The following is a 10416-nucleotide window of genomic DNA, read 5'->3' on the forward strand; positions in this document are numbered from 1 at the left end:
AATGTGAGGAAGGTTTTTTTAATTAATTTTTTAAGTATTGTTAAAATTTTATTCAAAAATTTTATTTTTTTATGAAAAAAATTTCAAAAATAATTTTTTTTTAATAAAATTTTTCATGAAAAATGAAAATTTTTGAATAAAATTTGATGAAAAATCACCAAAAATTGAAAATTTCGCGCTTCAATGCCGAAATTTCTCTCAAATTACATGAACAATAAAGTAAAAAGCCGGTTTTGAATAATTCACAGAAGAGAAGAAGAAGCAGAAAGTAGTTGTTCGAGATGAGATTCGGCACGTAATCCAATAAGAAGGAGGAACATAACGTTCGGAAAGGTTACTTGAAACTTGTTATTTTTTTTAATTTTCAGATTTTATGTAATTTTAATAGAATTTTATAAGAAAAATTTATTTTTTTTCTCATTTTAGATGAAAAAATTATGATTTGAAAGAAATTTTTTATATTTGAAAGTGTAAAGAACGAAAATTTGAACCATTCGGTCAATGTCATGAACCAAAATTATCAAGTGAGTCTTCTATTCGAACAAGTTTTCAATTTTAAGCAAGAGAACAGAAATTGTGAAGAAGATGTTAGAAACATTTTTTGATAAAAAATTGGTAAAAAATTAAATTTTTTATAAAAAGTTCATAAAAAATTAATTTTTCAATTTTTTTAATGTGAATATTTAAATTTTTTACTTTAATTTTCTTCAAAAAATCATTAAAAATCGAAAAATTAAATTTAAAGATACTTCAAAGTTCAAATAAAATTATTGCGCCTTCTATTTGAAGTAATTTATGGATTGAAGAGGAAATCTCAAATTTTTTTTTGAAGAAAAAAATTTTTTTTTTTTCAAATATTTTTTTTTTTAGTTTTACGAGGTAAAAATCGATTTAAAGAGGTAAAAATCGTAAAACTCAAAAAAAAATATATTCTTCAAAAAAAAAATAATAAATTTTTAAATTTTAAAAAATTGCTCAAAATTAAGATTTTATAAATTTTTGAAATAAAATTAAGCTTGAATTAAACCTTGCAAAAAATTATCGAATAATTTTATAAAAAACATGAAATAACTTCAACAGATTCAAAAATGAGAAAAATTGGAAATTCGGCACGAAATTGCATGAAATCCAATTATGAGGAGGAACATAACGTTCCAAAAGTCACGCAAAAAGAAATTATTTATTTTTATAATTTTTACATTTTTAATAATTTAAAGACATTTTTTAAAGAAATAATCGATAAAAAATTCAAAAACTTTAAAAAATTTTAAAATTTGAGCTAAAAAAATTAATTTTTGAAAGCAAATTTTGAGGCTTTAAAACGAAAAAATCAAATTTTGCCCATTCAACAAACGTCACGAGCCACAATCGTGAGGTGCGGCTTCTATTCGAACAATGTGGAATAATTAACAGGAGATCAGAAATTGTAAGGAGGGTTTTTATGTGAAATCCAAATTTATCGTCAAAATTGAAAATTTCTTTAAAAATTTAAAATTTCTTTAAAAATTAAACAAAATTTAGCAAGAAATGTCTTTTTTGATTCAAATTTCTTTAAAAAAATTTTTTGAATCTTTAATTTTTTTTCAAACTTCAAAAAAAAAATAAAAATAAAAAAAAATCTTTGATTCGAACTCTTGTGAGAAAAAACAAAATAAAAACCTCAAAAGCGAAAAAAGTAAATTTTCCTAATTTTTGATGAAATTTCTCAAAAAAATAAAAAAAAAACAATTTCAGTTTCATATAATTCGCATTGTTCATATATGTATCTCTTTTTCATTTTTTTTTTCAACTTGTGTTACAAAAAATATTTGATATCTCTTAAGAATAAACAGAATAGAAATTATCTCGACTACATTTAAATAACATATTTTTTTTTAAATAATTTTTAAAGGCACATAGAATTTCTGAAGTTTCTCACGCGACGCGACGCGCAAGACAAGGCAAGACCTCAACAATTGTGATGGATGGCAACAAAAATTTCATCTTTCCCTCGTGCATCGCTTATTGCGACAAGCCAAACAGCTTGAGGGCATTGAAAGATGTCGCGAGTGCAACATCCTCGGCACCCTTATTCATGAAAGCGGCAATCATCTCAACCGTTGCCGGAAGACTACATGGCTCGTTGCGCTGAAACGTGCAATAACGATGCAGAAAAATCATGGATTTCTCCGTGAGACCCGCTTTCACGTGATTTGGCAATTTGGAAGCACGCGTATTCGGGTACATGAAGGGCGAATCGGTTTCCACAATTAACCGATCCAGCGGAAGACGACCATCTTCGAGGAGTTTACGAACACCGACGTCTGATTTATCCTGAAAAATGAAATTTTTATTAAATTTTGTGTGAAATTCATTGCATAAAATTATTTTGACAGGTGAAAAATTGACAGATGTCAAAAAATTTGATGAAAATTTAGATTTTTTGAACAATTTTTAAAAATAATTTTACTAAAAAGTTCAAAATTTGAAACTTATTACTCGAAATTTGACATTTTATAATAAAATTTTGACAGCTGTCAGTTGAAATGTCAAAATTTTTGTTAAAATTTTTATTTTTGGAATATTTAATGACTTGTTTTGTAAATACAATTTTAAGTACAAAATATCAAAAGATTCAAAAAATAAAATTTTAATTAAATTTTTGACAGTTGTCAAATTGACAGATGTCAAAATTTTCAGACTTTTCCTTAAAAAATTATTATTTTTAGTTTCAATTTTATAAAAATTAATCAAAATATTAAATTTTAGATTTATTTTTTCAAAAAATAAAATTCTAAAAAAAATTTTGACAGATGTCAAAAAATTACAGATGTCAAAATTTAACAATTTTTTAAGTTTTTCTTTAAAAAATAATTATTTTTAATTTAAATTTTCATAAAATTTTTCAAAAATTTAAATTAAAATTAAATTTTCAATTAAATTTTGTTCAAATATTGTTAAAATTGTTCAAAAAATTGACATTTTTGAAATTTTTCCTTCAAAATAATTTCAAAAAATTCCGAAAATCAATTTACCTTGCACAAATATCCGTTCAGAGTGATGTAATATCCTAAATCGATGTATTTGAGTGCCTCTTCGACAGTTCCAATGAATCCTCTGATCACAATCTGCATAACATTATTCGAATATCTACAAAAAAAATGTCAAGAATTTTAATTAATTTATTCTTATCTCCCCACACAGACACACGAATCGCCTACTTTTTGAGTATTTCGACGACGTCATTTTGTGCAGCGCGTTCATGGATGAGAAGAGGCTTTCGCAAACTAATTGCCAGCTTAATTTGCTTCTCAAACACCTCCTTTTGCGTTTCCGGATCGGAAAAGTCTCTTTGGTAATCTAATCCGCACGGACCGATTGCGACAACTTCTGGATTCGCAGCAATCACTTCAAAGTCTTCCCAACTTTCGGGCTCCTCAGCAATGGATTTCGAGTCGTGCGGATGAATCCCGGCACTCGCATAAATGTCTCCGGGATAAATTCGGGTCAATCGAAGGGCTTCTTTGCTCGCTTTTACGCTGTTGCCCGGGACGATGATCTTTTGAACGCCTAAAAAATTGAAATTTTTGAAAAATTTCAAACCACACCCAAGAAATTCGAGGCTTACCAGCGTCTTTTGCGCGTTTCAGCACTTGATCCAAGTCCCTCGCATACTTTTTGTTCGCAAGATTTGAGCCGCAATCGATCAGAATGAGATTCTCGAAGCAATGTTCCATACTACTCGCATTCGTATCGATATTTTGTTCGTTCGACATTTTTTTTCTTGTTTCGTTTTTTATTTATTTTTTGTTAACCTTAACTGCTAAGTGTCGTTTCTTAATAAATAATTAGTTAGTTGCTGTGTTTGTGGATTTAGGATGAGTTTAGATGTTGTGCAGGAATTTTCTTGTGTTTTTTTCGTCGTGTCGTCTTGCCTTTTACGCGATTTTTTTCCTTTTATTGAATTGTCATCAGTTGCTCTTTGTTTTGACAGTCAGCTGATACGTTTTCTATCGTCGGCGGTGTCAGCTTGCGATGCTCAACGCGCAGTTTTACTTACGAATTTTCTCTTTTTTCGACTTTTTTCTATAAAATTTGAAGATTTTTTGAAAAATTTTCATGAAAAATTTAAAAAATTATCAAGAAAATTTCAAAAAATCGAAAAAATTAAGAAAACCCTCTTACGAAATGTTGCTCGCTTGTTACTTTTTGCGTCATAGTTATCAAATAATGACCTCTCCTCAATCCATCAATCGGAATGAGACGACAAATCTTAAAATTGGTTTCGAAAACTTTAGAATTTAAAATAGAAGTTAAAAAAGCTTGAGATGAAAACGAAAAATATTTTTTTTTATTTTAAGATTTTTTATTTTTATTCAATTTTATGTAAAATGGATTTTCAAAAATTTAAGTAAAAAAATTATAGGTAATTTAAAAATATTTTTTTAAATGAATTAAAAAAAATAATTTGAAAATTATTTAAATTATTTAAATTATTAATTATTTTTAAATTTAATTAAATTTATTTTTAATTTTTTAAATTTAATTAATTTTTTTAATTATTAATAATAATTAAAATATTTTTTTTTTTATTTTTTTTTTTAATTTTAAATCAATTTTATTCAAAATGAAATTTACTTAAAAAAAAAAATTAAATAAAATTAAAATTAAAAATTTTGAAAAAAAAACTTCACAGGAATCAAAGTATTATTTAAAAAATAATTTTTTTATAAGTATTTTTTATTTATTTATTTTTTAATTCAATTTCATTTTATATAAATGAATTTTCAACTAACAAAATTTAAGAAAATAAAAAAAAATAAATTAAAAATATTTTTTAAATGAATAAAAAAAATATTTAAATTTATTTATTTATTTATTTTTTTATTTTTTAAATTTATTTTTTTTATTTTTAAAATTAATTAATTTTTTTTTAGTTTAATATTTTTTTAAATATAAATTCCTTTTATTGCACCTTTTTCTCCGAATTTTTATAAGACTTTCTGTAAAAATTAACGAATAAAAAGAAAAGTAACACCGCTTGGCTAAGAATTACCAAACTGTAGCCATAATTGACGTCATTTCCACAAACAAACAACGCAAAGAAGTTAAAGACAAAAACTGCAACAAATTGCGCAATTTGAATTTGAGTCAAATATTTTTTCCAAAAAAGATATTTCCGATAAGCGGGACCCAAAGCGGCGAGAAAGAAGTAAAAATACATGATAGAATGAACAATGGAATTACACAACGCCAAAAAACTCGCCTCGTTGGAAAATAAATATTTGCCGGAAAACCACGAAACTACAACCATCATGATATGATGATGCAAATGCAAAAAAGTGACGTGACTTTGCTTTTTGGTCAACACGAAGAAAATTGTATCGATTAAGTCTAAAATTTTGTTGAGAGTGTAAAACCAATATCCTCGAGCGTGATCAACTTCAGAGACTGTACTTGCACATCCCAAGTTCTGTTCGGTATTCCAAGAAATTCTTTTGACGATGAATTCCTTTGCCATCCATAAGTTGAAATAAACTTGAATTAAATTGTAAGCCAAAATTATGTACTTCAAGTTGAATGGTTTGCGATCTTTCATCCATTTTGGACCAAAATTCAGTACAAATCCCGCGTAAAATGTTAAAATTGCAACGGGCAGCAATGGAGTACTGAATAAAAATGTTTTATCCAAGACAGGATCTAAAAAAAAAATATTAAAAAATGTTTCAAGAAGTTAAAAATCAAAACTTACTTGCTCCTGAATTGATTTTTCGAAGCCATTCTTGCATCTTAATGGTGAGTTCTTAAAAATATTGTTTACCAAAAATTATGGAAAAATTCTCAACTGTATCTTGTGATGTCTAACGAGTGAATGTACGATTTATTATTTTGTTGCATGGTCTTCAAATTTGCGTCTAAACTAAACAGGCTTTTAATAAAAAAAATATTATTGATGGGGACATTTTTTAATTTTTTTTTTTTTTTTTTTTTTTTTTTGAGGCGAATAAATTTAATATTTTCAATTTTTGTCTATCTCATTTTTAATTTATTTTTATTAATAGTTTTAAATAAATATTATGTTTTCAAAAAAAAAACGAACTAAATTTGCTTTTAATAAGACATATGAAAATTTAGATGCAGGTGAAAAAATTATTTTTTTTTAATTTAAAAATAAAATAAAAAAAAAACATTGCATTTTTTTAAATTTTATTTTTAAATTTATTTTAATTTTTTTTTAAATATTTAAAATGTCAAAGAGAAAAATAATAAATAAAAATAAAAAAAACACCCCTTAAAAATACTCATGTGACAAAAAACAAAAAAAAAATATTTTATTCGCCTATTTTTAAATTGACACCTAAAAATTTGAAGTTTTTTTTTCATTAAATACTCAACTAATATTTCGTCTTCTTTTCTTTGTTCAAACTTGTACAAAAAAGTGCATATTTATAAACAAAGATTCAAAAATAAGAAAGAATAACAAAAGAAGAAACAGATAGGTAGAATAAAACGTAAAAAATTTAAGCGTGTCACACAATTTTTTTTTTTAATTTCAAGTGAAAGAAATCTTTTTACGAATAAAACACAAAAATTTTTAATATTTATTTTGCTGCTAAATAAAAATTAGCAAAAAAAAATTAAAAATTTTTGTGTTTTTATTCGTAAAAAAATTTTAATATAAAAATCAAGACGTTTTTATGTAAGAAATTAATTAAAATAAAAATTAAATTAAATTTAAAATAAAAATAAAATAAAAAATTAAATTTAATGAAAATAAAAAAAAAATCTCATTATTGATTGATTAATTTTATTGCACTTTCCTCTCTAAATTTTTATAAGATTTTGTATAAAATTTAGCAAATAAATAAAAATTGATCACTGCTTGACCAATTACGCATGAATTGTAGGTATAATTGATATTGCCGTTGCAAACATAAAACGCAAAAATATTAAAGATAAAAACTGCGACAAATTGAGCAATTTGAATTTGAGTCAAATATTTCTTCCAAAAGAGATATTTTCGGTAAGCAGGACCCAATGCGGCTAGAAAGTAATAAAAGTACATGATAGCATGTACAATGGAGTTACATAATGCCGTAAAGCTTCCCTCGTTAGAAAATAAATATTTGCCGAAGAACCACGAGCTGAGAACCATCGTGATATGATGCTGCACATGCAAAAAAGTGATGTGACTTTGCTTTTTGTTCAACACAAAGAAAATTGTATCGAGTAAATCCAAAATTTTGTTTAACGTAAAAAACCAGAATCCTCGAGCGTGTTGAATTCTAGATAAGGTCAGTACAACTCCCTCCATCTCAATTAGACATCCCAAATTCTGTTTGGTGTTCCAATTTATTCTCATGAGGCAGAAAAATCCGATCATCCATAAGTTGAAACAAACTTGCATCAAATTGTAAACCAAAATTATGATTTTTAAGTTGAATGGCTTGCGATTTTTCATCCATTTTGGACCGAAATACAACACAAAACTCGCGTAAAATATTAAAATTGTGATGGGAAGGAATGGAGTACTGAACAAAAATGTTTCATCTAATACAGGATCTAATAAAAAAATATTTTAAAATAATTCAAGAAATTAAAAATCAAACTTACTTGCTCCTAAATTGATTTTTTGAAGCCATTCTTGCATCTTATTTTTACACAAAAACTTTTGAAATATTCTCAACTGTAACTGATAGTGTCTTAAGAACTAATGTAAGATTTATTCAATTTTGTTGCACTTTAAAAGGAATTTAAATTTGCATCCAAACAGGCTTTTGTAAAAAATATTTTTTCGATTTCTTCTTCTTTTCCTTTTTTCTCCTTTATTCAAATCAAATTTTTACATTAAAAGTACACCCATAATATATGTCACAAAAGATAAAATTAATTATGAAATAAAATAAAATCAAAAATAAGAAAGAACAAAAAAGAAGAAACAGAATAAGCCAAAAATGTAAGCTTGTTACACAAAAATTGTGAAAATTTTAAATCAATAAAATTAAAATTAAATTAAATTATAAAAATTAAATTAAATTAAAAAAATTAAATTAAAATTAATTTAAAATTTAAAAAAAAATTAAATAAAATTTAATTTAAATTATATTTTAATTTAAAAAAAAATTTTTTTTATTTTTAAAATTAAAAAAAAAATAATTTAATAAAACAAAAAAAATATTTCTAATTTATTATAAAAATAATTAAATTTAACATTCAAATCTAAAATATTTTTATTAAAATGATATCAGTTTGATACTAATTAGATATGAAATTTTATTTTTTTTAATATGAAATAGATTTTTTTTTTGCAATTTAAAATAAAATTCAAGCGAAATTTTTAAATTTATTTTTATTATTTTATTTTTCATATCTAATATTTTATTGCACTTTCTTCTCTAATTTTTTGTAAGATTTCATGTAAAAATTAACAAACATAAAAAAATTAATCACTGCTTGACTAACTACCAACAAACTGTAGCGATAATTGACTTTGCCATTACACATCCACATCGCAAAGAAATTAAAGCCAGTAATTGCCACAAATTGCGCTATTTGAATTTGAGTCAAATATTTCTTCCAAAAAAGATATTTTCGGTAAGCGGGACCCAAAGCGGCAAGAAAGAAGTAAAAATACATGATACTATGAACAATACAGTTGCAAAATGCCATAAAATTTCCCTCGCTGGAAAAAATATATTTTCCGGAAATCCATGAACAAACAACCATCATGATATGATGATACACGTGCAAAAAAGTAATGTGACTGTCTTTTTTGGTCAGCACGAAGAAAATTGTGTCGAGTAAATCCAAAACTTTGTTGAACGTATAAAACCAGAATCCTCGAGCATGATCAACTTCAGATATTGTCGCTCCGCATCCCAAATTCTCTTCGGTGTTCCAAGAAAGTCTTTTGATAATTAATTCTTTGGTGATCCACAAATTGAAATAAACTTGCATCAAATTATAAGCCACAATTACGCTTCTTAAGTTGAACGGTTTGCGATTTTTCATCCATTTTGGACCGAAGTGCAGCACGAAACTCGCGTAAAATGTTAAAATTGCAACGGGAAGCAATGGAGTACTGAATAAAAATGTTTTATCCAAGACGGGATCTAATAAAAAAATATTTTAAAATAATTTGAGAAATTAAAAATCATAACAAAATTTTGAAAAAAATTAAAAAATTAAACTTACTTGCTCCAGAATTGAATTTTTGAAGCCATTCTTGCATTTTGAGATCTTGAAAAATATTTTTTTTTTATAAAAAAAAAAAACCTTTTAAACTGTGTCTTATGGTGTCTGAAGAACGAATGCAAAATTTATATGATTTTGGTGCATTTGAAAAAATTTGCATATTTGCATCCAAACAGGCTTTTTATAAAAAATAAAACATTATTGATGGGGACAATTTAATACTTTTTTTATAGGCGAATAAATTTAATATTTTCATTTTTAGTTAATATCCCTTCGGTTTTTTCGAAAAAATGCAGAGAAAAATTAAATTGTAAAATAGATAATTTTTTCGTTTTTTTTTTGCATTTTTTACAATTTTTGTCTTTTTATAAAAAATAACTTTAATAAAGTTTAATTAAAATTGTATTTAAATTGAATTAAATTGCTTAATGAATTTTTTTGATGAAAATAAAATTTAAAAAAATAGAAAAAAATATAGTTAGGTATACCTATTTTTAAAATTTCGAGATTAGAGAATTTTTTATTTAAAATTGATTTTAGAGCAATTCAACTAAAAAAATAAAAAAAAAAATTTTTCATAAAAAAAATCTTTAAAAAAATATTACAAATATAAGTTCAATGATTTTCGAAAAAAAAAAATGAGAGAAAAAAATGTTTGTAAAAATATCATTTTCAATACAGAAGTTTAAAAAAATATATATTTTTTTAATTTTTAAAAATTTTTTTTCAAAAAATATGAAAATAGATTAAAAAAAGGTCATTTTTGATAAAATTTTTATTTTTTTTTAATATTGTCCCATGGGATGTTTAGCTTTGGGGCATGAGACAAAAAGTTCAAAAAAAAATTTAGAGCAGCCTAAGTTCAAATTTTAAAATATTTTATAAAATAAATTTATTTAAAGAAAAATAAAAAATATTTTTCAAAAATAATTATTTCTTCTAATATAAATTTTCATGGGACAAAAAAACGAAAAAAATATTTTATTCACCTTTTTAAGTTGATACTTAAAAGCAAAAATATGAAGTTTATACTCACATAAAATTTCTTCTTCTCTTATTCTTTATTCAAGGTCAAATTTTTACATTGGGCGTGAATTCAAAAAAAAAAAAAAAAATAAAAAAAAAAATAAGAATGATGTGTCACAAAGAAAAAGAAAATGTTATGCATTAAGATAAAACAAAAAATGAAAAATTTTTTAAAAAAAATTTAAAAGAAATTTTAAAAAATATATAAAAAAAAAA

General features: G+C 24.2%; 1 protein-coding gene across 1 annotated transcript; it reads right to left on the reverse strand.

The window, feature by feature from the left end:
• Positions 1–1737: 1737 nt before the first annotated feature.
• On the reverse strand, positions 1738–3948 carry LOC134834587 (3'-5' ssDNA/RNA exonuclease TatD). The gene is made up of 4 exons (XM_063849318.1): positions 3608–3948; positions 3201–3549; positions 3015–3129; positions 1738–2313 (listed from the first exon to the last, which is right to left on the reverse strand). The coding sequence occupies exons 1-4, from the start codon at positions 3753–3755 to the stop codon at positions 2002–2004; spliced, it is 924 nt and encodes a 307-aa protein (XP_063705388.1). The 5' UTR covers positions 3756–3948; the 3' UTR covers positions 1738–2001.
• Between the last annotated feature and the right edge of the window lie 6468 nt (positions 3949–10416).

The sequence above is a fragment of the Culicoides brevitarsis genome, chromosome 1 (genome assembly GCF_036172545.1).
Source record: "Culicoides brevitarsis isolate CSIRO-B50_1 chromosome 1, AGI_CSIRO_Cbre_v1, whole genome shotgun sequence".
Classification (NCBI taxonomy): domain Eukaryota; kingdom Metazoa; phylum Arthropoda; class Insecta; order Diptera; family Ceratopogonidae; genus Culicoides; species Culicoides brevitarsis.